This window comes from Poecilia mexicana, unplaced genomic scaffold (assembly GCF_051168715.1).
Source record: "Poecilia mexicana isolate PSO_F unplaced genomic scaffold, ASM5116871v1 scaffold_22, whole genome shotgun sequence".
NCBI lineage: Eukaryota > Metazoa > Chordata > Actinopteri > Cyprinodontiformes > Poeciliidae > Poecilia > Poecilia mexicana.
The window spans coordinates 16076292-16090895 of NW_028263391.1; the positions used below are offsets into that span (position 1 = coordinate 16076292).

The following is a 14604-nucleotide window of genomic DNA, read 5'->3' on the forward strand; positions in this document are numbered from 1 at the left end:
CATTTAGCAAATATAAATAATTTTGGTGATCTTAACTGACCGAAAACAGGAAAAGACGTGTTTAAATCCGAAGATGTTGCGCTTTTTTTTTTTTTTTTTTTTTTTCGAAACAACCCGAGATAATTTAAGCTACTTGTCCACATGTGGTTAATTTCTTTAAATAACCCACCACACAACGAACTCCACTCGTCTGTATTGCTCACATCAGAGAAAGTAAATCTAGTTGCTGTTTCTCTCTAGATTTAAATTGATGGTTTTGCTCTGGATTCCAGCGAGCAAGTCAGCAATAATTTCAGCTGAGTAGGAGACGTTCAGTGTTGCTTGTAAATTAGGTCAACAGAAGCAGTGCTGAGTGTTTTTTTTTTATTATTTATTTATTTTTGTTTTTTTTCCCTGCCACCACGCTGAAAATCTCCACATTGCAGAGCGACATGAGCTGGAGAATGAGTCGGTCCATTGTGCTCCAAAAGTCAACAACCCTTTTCTTTAAAGTAGCGTCAGCCTGGGAGAATGCTTGGTGTTGTTCAGGCGACCTTGTGTCACTCTTGACGCCTGAATGGAGGCAACCGGTGTTTACCTCACACATTGCAATCTCGCTGTTTCACTTCTCCCACTGTGCACCACAGTCGTCCTTTGTTCTCGCCCAATCTTGACCTCGTCATACTTTATTTTACGCGAGCGTGAGCCGTCTTGACGTCGGAAGTGTGCGTTGGGATGTAAGCCGAAGGTGCGTTCCCCTACGTTAACGCATCCAGAAATAACGGCCGTCTGTCCGCTACAGCTGGCCTGTAAACCTTGCGTCGCGTTACAAAAGTTCTTATCAGTCATCCAGACAATTGTCCACTTCTGTTAGGTAACACCAAGATGTGTTTGGAGCCAAGTAAACAAAGCGCATCTGTTCCCCTGTTTTTGTCGCATGTTGGGTTTGCCATTTTTCGCGGAGTTTCAAAACGCATCTAGATGTTTCCATTTGTCTGGCGATGAAAGCTCCGCTTCCTTGTGATGTGTTTTGTCTGCGATGCTGCTCAGAAGCCTGACAGCGTGCCATGCAGAGAGAGGCCTTTTAAGCTGTTGCTATGGTAACGATGGATAATATGAAGGCACGTCACACCTTGATAACAAACCCCTCCGGTCTGGATTCGCCTCAGTTGAGGAGAAGCCTAAGCACATCTGTGTGTCGCCGTCTGAACATTGACTCGTCTTTAATAAGATAGAATCTAAACATCTATGAGCTCTGAGTGGGATGGAAATAAACTGTTGTTTAAATCATGATGCAGTTTTTACCCTTCTTCGTTTCTCTTCCTCTCACACCCAGAGACCAGTGTGGTCAACCACTATTTCCGTGTTGATCATTTCACCATAAGAGACTGTTAAACCCACATCATTTTCAGTTTTACCACCCAATTTCCTTCCTTCAGTTGCATGACTTTTTCTTTCTCGTAATAACAGCTCAGATCTTTAGTGAAACAAAACGTCTCTCAGTTTTTAATCCTGGTTTCTTGCTCAGGCTGGACTCTGTGAGGTTTGTCTCATATTGAGACCTTTCTAAATTGAGTAACTACAAACTAATAAGTAAATAAATGGGGAACAAACATATTGGACCACAGGATTTCTGCAAGATCTTGCAAAAAGATATCACATTTAATAATTCTAATGAAATGGAGGCAAGTTATTAATACTAGGTCTTAAATTATATTTGTAGAAACATTGAATTTGTATATTTGTAAGGAAAAATAACTAATTTAAAAAGCAAATTTAATGGTTTCTAGTTCTGTCAGAGGTATATGGATGTTCTGCTGTGAGAATGAAGGAAACAAAAATTCATTCCCAGAAATGCAGCTTTCTCCACTGCTGCTAAAACTGATTTATTGAATGTTTTAGGCAATTAAAATCAACATAGTCATCTTACATTATTCACCACTGCATTATTAGTTCAGTTAATTTAATTAAAATTGGTCTGATTTCAAAACCTTGTAATAATAGCTCTGAAGTGTGAACATCTGACTTGTCGCATCATATTTTTTGCCATTTTTTCTTTTTTTTTTTTTTTTTTATTCTCAGTGAAATTTATTGGTGGTATTAATTCCTCAAAGCCCATAAGATACAGCAACAAATAAACATGTCAAAGGGATTGTATTGCTGAGTATGTTGTCTTTCTCAAACCCTCTCAAGAGAATTTATATACAAGGTTTGGCTTGAAAATCTTTTACAGATTTTAATAAGATGTATGAATCTGATCAAACTTACTATGTAAAAGGAGTTGAAGTAAAAGAAGTGCAGCCACAAGCCAGAGCTTTAAAATGGCAACATACCTCTGCAGAATATATTATACTTACTATTAAGTATATGGAGATATTTAGAATAGATTAAAAAATATATATATCTTCAACAGAAACCTTTGTAATGCAGTTTTTAAGTGATCTTTTCAAATGAATACCTTGGATCTCAACTTACGACTCTGAAGCAATCGGACGCATCACAACGATCTATGAGGAAGCAAAAATAAATACTGAGAAGTGAATGACATGCTGCAGTCTCACTTTGCCGTTTTCTAAGGGTAATCGGTGAAACTGGGTGTAGTCGGGATGCAGAGTAGAACCATAACTAGAAGCTTAAGTTCTTAAGTATAAACGTTTGTTGTCGTCATGGCTGCGTGTCGGCAAACCAAAACACATTTTCTCTGGATCACCTGCAGTTCAAGGCTGGTCTGAGCAGTCTTGTCCCTTCTTGTTCTGTTGATTCCTTCTAAGGGCAAGTGCTGAGGCGCTTGGTTAATATTGTTTTTAAGGAAAGTAAAACTAAGTGATGTTTGACTTTCTTTTTTTTTTTTTCCTTTTGCTACTTAAAGGTGCGAACACGGCAGACTGAGGTGTCTGTATTGCACGCAGGACGCGGCACTTTTCATAACATTAAAAACCACAAACTTGCCTGCATTTTGTTTGGATTTCATGTGTGAAGAAAAACACAAAGTATAGTCCATAATTGTGTAGGGAATAAACAAATGTTCATGGCTGTGTCAATTTTTTTAACAAATAAAAATCCAAATACTGTGAGGTCCATTTGTTTTCCACTCACTGTTGAAAAATAAATGAACACTGACCTATTGCTAATATAATAGCCACAGGTACTTTTGGGGTATATCTTCATCAATTTGCACATTGGAGCTGAAATTGTTGCCCGTTGTGTCTGTACTTTGACAAGAACTATGAACATGCTTTGATCTAAACCACTCTGTTGTAGTTATGGGTACTTCAAACGCTTCCCCGCAGAACTAAATCTTCCGTAGCATCTAACACTTTATTCCCTGCGACGTGCAGTGTTTTATTTTCCCTACATACAGTAGGGATTTTGTATATAGGCTAAAACAATCAGTTTCTGTTTCTCTTAATGAAGCTCTTCTTGCTAAGCCTCTAAGTTTATGTTGATGCCCATTTTAAGATGCCGTGCTCTGTCTAGATGATTGAACAAAGCTCTGAGAGATTCAGAGATTGGGATGTTGTTTTTAAAAACTCCTCCACAGCTTTATTCCTGACCTGCTACGTGGCCCGGGTGTTTTTGCAACATAGATGAGTTCTGAAACTTGCTCTGGATTTCATTTTGGGAACATCAGAGTAAATGGAGGTGAATTTAATTTTGAAAAACATTTTTAAAAACCTTGTATTCCTTTGCTTCTAGTTCACAACAATGTACAAGTTTGTTGGTGAAAATCCCAGTTACATCCATCTGACTACAACATGTGAAAACTTATAAGAGCCATGAATAGAGATGTTGTTGGGAGGAAAAAGAACAAGTTTTGTTTGTTTTGGAGTCACAAGTGTCATCTGTTCTTTTTAGGTGACATGTGACATTGAGACAGAAAGGTGAGCAGTTGAGGCCCGACCTTTGCTCTTTTCGTCAGAAGGTCTCTGGGAGTGCTGTGGGATGAAGGGCTGTCACCTTTGCTCAGCTGATGATTACACTCTGGTGATAACTGTTTGTTGGGCTTTAAGCTAATTCTGTGACAAAGTTGAAGTCTTAAGCCAGACCGATACGTTACAGATAAATAAGCCATGAAGTGGGGATCGAATAGCTCTGTCTTTGTGGTTTCTCTTTTGTGTTTTCTGCATTTCTAACTACTAACATTTATTTCTCTTTCTCCCTCTTATCCAATCACCTCCCCCTTCATGTTCTGCTTTTCTTTATTTCTCCTGTCATCTGTCTGGTGTCTTGTCTGTCTCTGTGCGTTGTACACCCCCGCCACTCCCTTGCATGTCGCCGTTTTGTTTTTCCCTCAGTGTGATCAAGACCAGTGCATTCAGAGCACCAAATTCGTTTTGCAGGCTGCCACCACCCCTCTCCTACAGCAGCATAGCAGCGAGCCAGTCATCATAACGTCTTCCCCTGAAAACGGGACGTCTCTGCCCGCCCGGGCCTCCCTTACCCTGGGCGGGCCTTGCTCCTCGCTGCCCCTCGGCCAGCCGACCCCGCCGACGTCCACCCCCAGCCTGAGCTGCCACGAGGCCACAGACATGCTGCCGATCCACGGACACGCACTAAACCACACCCACCCCCTCCAGGAGCAGGCAGCGCTCCATCACTATCTCACGCCAGAGGAAGTGCCGTCGCCACCGGGCATGCTACACTGCGGCAGCCCGCTGGGCCACAGCCACACCGTGCAGACCAGTTTTTACAACCCAGCCAGCCAAGACTCTCTACACGAGGACTCGGTCAGGGGGTTGGTGAAGCTCAGCTCTGTCTGACAGTGGGATATATAAACCCAACTCCTTCTGAAGACTTAAAACTCTCCTGAGCTGCTTTGGTATTGGCTGACTCCCTCTTGAGTTACAGACTCCAGCTGCTAGAAACTGTGTTGAAGCTATCTGAAGTGAAGAAAACGTGTTCTCAGCCATCATGTTGCCAAACCTGTCTGCTGGAACTGTGAGAGAAAAGTTACAGTTTGTGTGCGACCACTCAGAGATAAACTGTTGGGTTTATTTTGTACTTCAAGGGAAGATTAGACAACTTTAATTTGATAATCTGCAAACTGGACTTTGGTTTTCGAAGCGGTATCTACGTCCGTAAGCCATTTCGAGCAAAAACAAAGGAACTGATTCAACACTTCAGGTCTGAAAGCTGCATTTCTGCCACTGGATTGGACCGGATTTTTGTTAAATATAATTGAACCGACTTGCCTGTTGCTGATCTGACCATGTCTCCTGCCTTTATTCTCAGCATTGTGATGGTTTTTGTCATTATGTTGCATATCATCCTGCTTTTTCTATGTAAAAGAAATCAAAGACTGTTGTACTGTACCATAGTTACTACAACTCTTACAAATTATATTTCCTGTGGATATTAATAAAACACCAACTTTTTACCAGATTCTGGTGCATATAAATTGAAAGCATGAGTGTGTATGGTGAGCTCGTCTTGTGCCCACTGTCTGCGATCATTTTCCAGTAGTTTCCAGAAGAAGGTAAAAACGGTTATTAGCTCTCTGCTGCCACTTTGTGGTTGATCAGACGTACTGCAGATAACAGCGTTGTTTGTATCAGCAGGGTTAAATATAGAGATGTTCCCTTTCAGCTCAGGATCTAACCTCAGGATCAGTGAGTATGTCTTGTCTGCTGCGTGTAGATCTGTTGGCTCTCCTCTCTGGTTGTTCTGCTTTCTGGAGAAGTTTGAAACGGATTTATTTTTTTCCCAGGTGTGGTACATGGACAGAGCAGCGAGAACGATTTTTATGTCCTGACACGCTTTCTAAACGTTATAACCTTTATTCCACTTTAATTATTCCATGTTTTTCATCCTTCATCACTTCTGTCTTCCAAACCAAAGAAATATGGATTTTCACCATTTCACACAGCCAGATCTGGATAAATATTTTTATCCCCATTCTTTATTCTCTCCCTTTGTCAAAATGTTGTGACCTCCCCTCCTTTATATATATATATATAATCATTTTCCTTTGTGCTTGTGGTCCCCCTTTGCCTTTCATCCTTGTATCCAGTCATCCTTCCAGTTTCTAGATTTTCGATGTCCCATGTTAAAAACCTGCTATAATTTCATATTGAACATTTCATATTTTAAAATTGACAAAGGATATAAGAACTTTCACACATTTTTTTTTGTGTGTGTAAAAAAAAATCTACCGTATTGTGTTCATCCTTCTTGTCCGTCCCTTTTCTGTCTTTCCTGTCTTCTGTGTTTGCAGGTTTCACGTTGAAGTCTGTGTTTCACAGTTAAATCTGCAGTTTTTCCAAAATCAACATTTCTGCTAGGCTGAGTTTAGAATTGGTTAGTAAACATGTATTAAGCTAAGCAATAAAGTAAGCAGTACAGAAACGTTCAGTCAAAGCAGAGAGCTGTAGAGTTCAATGATTCTGCATTTCACCTTGGACCTTCCAGTTTGTGGTAAAAGCACACAACTGAAGAGTTGTGCCGTTGTGTAGCAGCAGCTGTTCCTTATAAAGCTTAAACTCGAATACAAAATGTAAGTAAGACATTCAGTTGTCTTTTATTTATCAAAACATGGAGGATACAAGAGATATTTCTCTTCTTCACTACAGAAGGTAATACAGACAATCCAGAATTAATATTTATTTCTGACTTTAGAGATATATTAGATTTTGAATAGCCACCCTGGACCATAGATGATTTAATACTGACTGAGTTTTCACATGATTAGTCGTTGTATGAAGTGAATCTGATATTTCTACAGAAATTAAGTTTATTTGAAAAGGATAAAGAATGGGCTCTTTTAAATTAGAAAATTAGTTTTTTGATAAAATACCATTAATGAAATGTAAAATACAATCATGCACAATGATGGTGCAAAGATGAGATTTTTTTTTTCTGTATTGCACATTGCACCAAAAAACACAAAACAAAAAAAAAAACGAATATCCACTGTCTCAGTTTAAGACCTGCATATAATTTAAATTATAAGCTAAGCTTAAGTGCTTAAATACGCGTGTCCTGTTTTCTGTCACCCATGAATCTGTCCAATCAGGACCACAAAGACGAACCTCATCAACCACAGTAACAGTGCTAGATTAGCTTAGACCTGAAATTCAAACCTGACGTCCATCATGTGGGTCACTGTAAACTAACTGAACCCCGACCAACAACGCGTTGGCTTCGAGTCACCATAACTTCACATCATTGAGCTCCAGGTCTCCCATGATCTCCAGCTGGTCGATGCTGCTCAGGTCCTGCACCCGGTGCCTGAACTCGAACAGGTGCGACCCGTTCACTGCCAGCTTGAACTGATGGGGCTGACAGAGCAGGAGGATCTGGAGGGGGAGGAAATGTTGAGGAATGCTAATCCAGAATGCACCGAGGTGAAAGTTCAAAGATGGACTGACCAGAATTGGGACATTTTTTTTTTTTTTCTGGTCAGTGAATGGTTCTGTTTTAATTTGTAACATAAATGTGGTCAATGATGGCTCTTAAGATAAAAAAAAAATGGGAAAACTAGTTTGTGTGTCTCTAAAATCTTGAACGTTGCTGGTTGCTCCTACCTCAAAGTATTCGCCCGGCGAGAAGGGAAAGAAGGGCAGCTCCCTCTCCTCCTGACCCCAGGATCCGTCCAGGTACGAGTTCCTGATGAACACGCCCGACTTCATCCGGGGGTTCAGATGGAGAGCGATGTTCTCCATCTTGCTGTTGCAGAGGTTGACGGTGAAACTGGAACAGAGGTATAAATATTTGTTTATTTTTCTTTAACAGAACGTAATAGATATTAGATTTAGAAAAAAAAATTACTAAAATAATTCAGCTACATCACACAATTTGTATTATTCCATTCCCACCTGGTTAAAAGCTTAATTGGAAGATTGATTTTTTTTTTCCCGTATCAGTTACAATCCCTGAACAGTAAAACAGTCATGTTTAATTTCACTAAATCAATCATTCAGCATCTTGCAGACGTTTTCATCAACCTTGAACTTTCTCATATTTTGTCATGTGACATCCACAAACATCAGTGGAAAACCCTCCTGCAGGCTGCTAAAGTCATGAGGCTGTGGTTGATTTTCACCTTCTAGCAGAACAACGTCCCTAATTGAAGCATAATCGTGTGTTGGAATGGCCTAATCAAAGCCCAGACGTAGATCAAAATATGCACATGTTACAAGCCCTAAAAACTGATGCTGCAAAAATTGATTAAACTGAGCTTGAGCAACTTTGCGGTCAAACGTTTCAGTCTCTTGGATGTTCAAAGCATGAAAACATGAAAAATACTTACAGCTGTCATTTTATTTGTTTACTATTTTCCTTCTGTGCAATTATAAACTGTTTTGTGTTTAACAAAGTCCCATTAAAACACATAGAATGTTAATAATTGTGATAAATGAAAAATACAAAAAAATTTTTATATATTTGCATATTATTAATAGTTTGTTTACCTGTGAGGGTACATGCTGACCTGTCCTTTTATTGTGATGTGCTGTCCTGGGTTCAGTCCTTTGAGTATACTGCCTTTGTAGGGAAGACCCTGTAACAACAATGTTATTATTTTTCTCCAAGATTGTCACATGAGCTTCTATGACTGCGCTGTATACAGTAGTGCATATGGAAAGTATTCACAGCGCTTCATTTTATGTCACAGTCTTATTCCAAATTGTACTCATGCCTCAAAATTCTACATACAAAGGCTCCATTGTGACAATGTGGGGGAAAAAAAGTTTAAAAGGCTGTGAATTAATGTGATTTCTTGGTTTTATATTTTTGCAAAAATCTCAAAAAGCACCACAGTGTCATAATGGGGTATTTGGTGTGTAGAATTTTTAGGCAACAGATTAATTTATTACAATTAGGAATAAGTTTGTAATGTAAGAAATTAAGGCAAAACAAAGCGCTGTGCATCCTTTCCGGATGCACAGCGCGTCCGCTATTTACACGTGGCGAAAATATAAAGTTAAGGGCCTATATTCTCAGAATTTTAGGTTGAGTGACCGAGTCAGCTGCTGAGAGTGAGTTTGAGCGATGAGTCAACAGAAATTCCCATCTTAGTGAAGGACGTGTGATGGACCGCGTGACACTGTCTTCTACGGTTGATACAGACAAAACGACAAAATAGTGAAAATTAACCAATTACTGAGTTTAGACTAGGTTTTTTTTAAAAATAGCCTGATGATAAAACTTTGCAAAATTGAATTATTCACCACGCAACAACCACAGCAATTATAGCTTATTTACATCATCGTTACTTTGATTTGTAACAGCTTCTTGCCATGCTGGTTATTTTTACTACATCTATTTAATAATAAGCCCTCAGCTGTCAGCTGTTTACTGTGACTGCCTGCTTGCCTGATCTGGTGAAACGACCATAAAATTAAGGAGTAAAGCTATGTTTAGTCTTAGGATTCATTGAGAATACAGGCCCAAATAAACTGTAATAAAATCTACAGCATGGTGAATAAGCATGGGTGACCACGGACCCATAAACATTCAGGACGTGTGATGCGGTTTTTATTGCATCGTAAGACACCAAGAAAATTCTAACTTCATGGACCCGCTAAAAAAAAAAAAAAAAAAAAACAGAGGAAACTCACCAAATCACCTGACTCTGAATATATTGCCTAAGAAAGAAAAAACATGTTTAGAAGTGATTCAGAAGAAAAAGAGAGGAAAAAACAAACAAACAAGAAAATTAGAAAGGAGTTAATTACTGAGTTTGGGATATAGCCAATAGCGTGGACCCTGACATTCCCAGAAATAGAAAACGTGTCGACCCTGGTCAGAGGAGTTCTGTGTTTGTATTCCAGCAGGTGAGTACCATTTACTGCCACCTACAGGTAAAGCCAGACATTCAGTTAGTTTATGTTCTTCAGCTACAGCACACAGGCTGGTGAAGGGCTGCTTCACCTTAAAGCCATTCTTGTGCACTAGAATGATGGTCTCGAAGGGGGCTCCGCGTTTGTAGGGCAGCTGGTGGAGCGTCTCCTCGTTACCCCACTCCTCCTGCAGCAGGGAGTTACAGACCACACAGGGGGAGTCACTGAAGCGAGGGCTGAAGTGGAGAGCGACGTCTGAGCGTGGTTTGGTGCTGCAGCCGCTTGACAGGTCCACCTGAAACCTGCAGAGAGGACGAACACACAAGTCAAGGTTAAAGTTATAAACACAGGCTCAGGAATATACATATTTAAACTTCTCAGTAGTGCCACAGGCTGATGGTGCCATGCTGCACTGATGCAGTAATTCATGCAACAGGAGCCTCATATTGAGAGTGTATACTCTCCACAGTGTCATCACACTTTTTAGTAGGCTGGCATACTTTTGTTGCAATTCCCCTTTTTTCTTAACTAAATCAAGTTTTCAAATATATTTTTAATTTATGCAACACAACAGACAGCTCTATAAGTGCTATATGCTCGGTTTGACTGGAAAAATCACCTGTCAGCTTCTGGTGGCACAGTCCCCTGTATGATGATGATCTCCCCTGGATGCAGGCCTCCAGGTATGGGACCAGTGTACGGGATCACCTAAAAGGGAAGGTAAGATTAAAACCTCTCCATCCACACTGACAGTCTGGCTTCTGCTTAATATCTGAGAGCTAAAACATCCCTCAGATGCGAGACAGATTAATCAAATGAGAATGGCAGCGGCTTAAACTGAGAAATTACGGGAGTTCATTAGGAACGGCTGTGAACATCAACATTAAGCGAAACCTCTTACCGGATCCAGAACGGTGTGTTTTGCATTGGCCACAGACATCGAGCCCCGGGTGTCCTGACAAGCTGCAGCGGGTGACGGACAGCTGACAGTCGGTGGTTTCTGCAGCAAACAGCGGCAGCTTTGGGCTCTGCTGCGCTACCAGCTTATGGTACCAGTGGCCATATTTACTCCATCAACGAGCAGCGCATGCGCACAATCTACCATGTGATCAGGCTTACGTATGAAAACAGCAGGTTTGTTTTTTCTGCTGTTTACTCATATCTATGAGTAAAACAACATATATGTTCAATTCCTGCTCCTCAGAAAACCACACATATACTTTAAAATAATCTGAATGTGTGCTAAAAGTTTGACGCAAGTTCCTTTGCAGCCAAACAGTCAATAAAAAAGAAATAAGAATAAAAAAATGGGATATTATATTAGCAAAGGAGAGCGTGTCTCCTCTGTTTTTTTTTATTAGGATAACTAATATTTCAGTTGTATTTGAGAGCATTGGAAACAATCTAAAATAAATAAATGAAATTACCTGTTCATGCTAGATGGCTTTGTTATACATTTAACATTTTTTTAGAAAGTGTTTATTGTTCTACACTGAATAAAAATCAATGTAGACCTTTTATCCTCGACTAGCAACATGTTTTTGCTTTGTTTCAGAATTCCGAGTTGCATTGAATGCAACAAGAATTAGAGCAGTTGTCTCTAAAATAGCATTTGTCGGTTGCGAGAACAGGTTTCTCTGTCTGCTAGGAACAAACAAACTGTTTAAGAGCAAGTCATGGGTGTTGGTAAGTGTGTTGAGTAGAATATACTTTATTCTTTGCAACGATATAGATACCTTATTTATTTGTCAGAAGTTGTTAGACTACTAATAGGGGCTCCAAGTGTTTTGAAGACGTGAGACGATCAGGACATGTATTGTACTCAGGTTCAGATTAGTGTAATAAATCTAGTTGTATATCTCACAATTTGTAATTTATCATTGTTTATTAAACTCTGAAAGCTGTGACTTTGTTAATATTCTGTCCTAAAATGCAGTTAGATGTGCCCTTTTTTTAACACCTGCCCCTTTAGTGGTCTCTGCACGGCCCTGTTGTATTGTATTGTGATATAAAAAATAGATTATTTTATAGTACATTATATTGCAATATAAAGGTGCAGTTCTGTGTCTCAAGATACAACTCCTGCTGTAGAGCACATGCTCAAGGTGTAAACTAACCCTTCAGTACAACATTTTACCTGAAGGTATTTTATTATTATTGCATTAATTTTGACTTATGGGATTTTCATGTGACAAAACAATTGTATTAAATTGTAGCAAATAAAATTTTGTTTAATTTGAACTTGACTGTTTTCTATGTATTTCAAATTGAGTTCAATCAAATTCAAAAAATACTTTGTTGATCCCAAAGGGAAATTAAATGTAGTTGTAACTCATATAATTAAGAAGTTATTGTATATTCTGATGGCTGTGGGCAGGAAAGATATCCTGTAGATGTCTGTGTTGTCTGTATTACTTTGAATTTGAAGAAGCCTCTGACTGAAGGCACTGTTTTTCATTGACAGTCTTCTGAAGAAGATGGTCAGGGTTATCCAGAATTTTCTTGTTATCATCTCCAGGGAACCAATTACACAGTTTATACAAAGATTCCTTATATAATTTATATTATCATACAATTTGTATATGAATCTATTATTATTTTGCTACACATTACATTTTCTATTTTCTTTTTCTTTTTTAGCACAAACTGCTGCCATCACAGGAGCAGGTAGGTTTCAGATGCCCTGGTTTATCTATTTCTTCATGCCATAAGACAAATGGGGCTACGCATATATTATTTGCAATATGTAGTTTTGCAACCTTGTGAAAAAAAGTTTGATAATTTTAAGTTTGTCCATCTTTTAAAAGAAAAAAGTGTGAACGTCTGATTACAGGTGCAACGACAAAATCTTTTTTATATTTCATCCTGATGAGATGAGGACCTATCAAAGGTCACTCGGGATACATGTTACATTTAGAGCTTCCCTGAAATAAAGCATCAACTCTGTGTGGCTAATGATTTTCTTGGTGAACTCACAGGAATATCAGCATATATTCTAACATCAGTAATATGTGCTTTTGCATGCAGTAGGAGCAGTGGGTATGGTGCTCATGGCCCCTGTGGCCTTGAGCGCCATCGGCTTCACCTCAGCTGGGATAACAGCGGGCTCCTACGCTGCAAACATGATGTCGGCTGCTGCCACTGCTAACGGAGGCGGGGTGGCAGCAGGAAGCCTGGTGGCGATTCTACAATCTGCAGGTACCTAACGCTGTAGTCAACGCTAGTTGACTTGACTCTAGTTTTAAGAGTTTTGCTTGCCATTTTAGAAAAGATAAAATACAGTTCTGCTCAAAATAGTAGCTACTTTTCAAGTAGTAGTAGCAAACAGAAGTGATTTATTTCATAAAACTTTATACAGTTGTTAACACTCCCTTATCTCTTAATGTGTTTGTTAATATTGCACTTTTTTCCAGCATCCAAAGATAAGGAAGCAGCACATTTCTTCTTGTTCACATCAAAAGGGGAACATTTGAAATTTACATTGGCATTGATAAGGCTGATCACACTACTATGTTTACTGTAACCTGACTTCAGCTTCCCAAACTGCTTAAAAAAAAAAAGAAACCCTAGAGCTTATGTTTTTTCCCCTTACATCTTCAATAATCCTGTTTGGTTAGTGTATGCGTCTTTTTTCCTGCAGGTGCATCCGGTTTTACAGCGTCCGCCAACACAGTTCTGGCCAGCATTGGAGGTGCTCTTGGAACCTGTGTTGGAGCTGCAGTGGAATGGCTGTCAAACATCTTTCAGAAACGAAACGAACAAAAAAGAAGGGAGGAAGCGATGGGAGCCGTTCTGTTTGGCATCGCTGCAGGAGCTTTATTTTTGTGGTCAAAACGCTAATTATTATTTTTGCTTTCTCAGTATCGGTGACCTCACGTTATACATTTCAGTGGTGGGGAACTAAAAGAGCCACTTCATCATCCCATTTCTGCTTCATTGGTGCTCCAGTTAAACAAAATAAGACAAAACCCAACTTTCATTAAATTCTTTACAGAAGGTTTAAAATATATTAATACCCTGTGATACATCAATACAAAGCATAGTTGTGAAATAGAAGAAACATGATTCATGGATTTCCAATTGGCTACACCGTAAAACTAAATTTGTATCCACTCCCCTCTTGGTCTGTAATTTTTTTTCTTGAACTGCCTTTCACTGCAGATTTTAAATTACATTTTGATTTTGATTTTTTTCAGTTGAAACCAGAAGTTTACACGTAGCAAATAATATGTAAACTTCTGGTTTCAACTGTAAATGGATTCTTGAAGGAAAATAATCCCCTACTACCTGAATAAAGAAAATATGTATTCTGGTAAATGGTAAGGAGTGTCGTGTAAAGTGGAGTTTGGCCTCCCTCCCATGGGGAAGTCCAGATTTAAAGAGTACTTAAAAATTGATCTGTTGAAATAGCAAAAGGTTATGTGAAATTTGGAAATGTCATTTTGACTGGCCTACAGTTTAAAAGGACTGTGAAGCAGCACTACTTATTGGTAATTGTCACAATAATCAGCAATCATGTTTAATGTGTTTGCGAATTAGAAACGACCACACCACTACAAGTCAACAGCCTTCATTAAACTCTGATCAACTTCAAAGTTGATCAGAGTTTAATGAATGTGTCTCAAGTAGATGGTAGAGGAAAGGTTGGGAAAAGAGGAAGTGAAAGGACAAAAACACAACAGGAGTTATTTAACACATTGATGCACCACTGAATTTTGAAACAGCATTATTTGGATTTGCTTTTCCAATAAAATTTGCAAAAAAATTCCTGAATAAAACTGGTTAAAAAAAACAAGGCATATGATTGAATTTTGTGTCATTGTCGCTCAGATACTCATAATGATGC

At 39.1% G+C, this 14604-nt stretch overlaps 3 protein-coding genes across 4 annotated transcripts in view; 2 read left to right on the plus strand and 1 right to left on the minus strand.

Moving 5' to 3' along the window:
- LOC106913891 (palmitoyltransferase ZDHHC14-like) overlaps nt 1–5361 on the plus strand; it is a 46839-nt gene extending 41478 nt beyond the window's left edge. The window contains exon 10 of one of the 2 annotated variants that reach the window (XM_088002639.1): nt 4275–5361. In XM_088002639.1, coding sequence (XP_087858765.1) covers nt 4275–4739 — 465 coding nt within the window. In that variant the 3' untranslated portion in view covers nt 4740–5361. The remainder of the gene's footprint in view (nt 1–4274) is intronic. The other variant, XM_088002640.1, reaches the window with a different exon arrangement.
- Nucleotides 5362–6471: 1110 nt separating this feature from the next.
- Nucleotides 6472–10847, minus strand: LOC106913892 (galectin-8-like). Its single transcript, XM_014980329.2, has 8 exons — nt 10660–10847; nt 10378–10466; nt 9850–10060; nt 9654–9773; nt 9537–9563; nt 8388–8476; nt 7503–7668; nt 6472–7274 (listed from the first exon to the last, which is right to left on the minus strand). The coding sequence occupies exons 1-8, from the start codon at nt 10696–10698 to the stop codon at nt 7125–7127; spliced, it is 891 nt and encodes a 296-aa protein (XP_014835815.2). The 5' UTR covers nt 10699–10847; the 3' UTR covers nt 6472–7124.
- A 499-nt stretch (nt 10848–11346) lies between these two features.
- LOC106913896 (interferon alpha-inducible protein 27-like protein 2A) lies at nt 11347–14553 on the plus strand. Its single transcript, XM_014980334.2, has 4 exons — nt 11347–11444; nt 12399–12425; nt 12786–12956; nt 13399–14553. The coding sequence occupies exons 1-4, from the start codon at nt 11435–11437 to the stop codon at nt 13596–13598; spliced, it is 408 nt and encodes a 135-aa protein (XP_014835820.2). The 5' UTR covers nt 11347–11434; the 3' UTR covers nt 13599–14553.
- Nucleotides 14554–14604: the final 51 nt, after the last annotated feature.

Bases quoted from the DNA above. Each gene is read 5' to 3' on its own strand.
- LOC106913896 (XM_014980334.2), top strand. The intron at 12,426-12,785 runs GTAGGTTTCAGA...TTTTGCATGCAG, and splicing joins TGCTGCCATCACAGGAGCAG to TAGGAGCAGTGGGTATGGTG. The intron at 12,957-13,398 runs GTACCTAACGCT...TTTTTCCTGCAG, and splicing joins GGCGATTCTACAATCTGCAG to GTGCATCCGGTTTTACAGCG.
- LOC106913892 (XM_014980329.2), bottom strand. From the start codon at position 10,698: ATGTCTGTGGCCAATGCAAAACACACCGTTCTGGATCCG. The intron at 7,669-8,387 runs GTAAACAAACTA...CCTCTGTTCCAG, and splicing joins GTCAGCATGTACCCTCACAG to TTTCACCGTCAACCTCTGCA. The intron at 7,275-7,502 runs GTAGGAGCAACC...CTCCCCCTCCAG, and splicing joins CGCCGGGCGAATACTTTGAG to ATCCTCCTGCTCTGTCAGCC.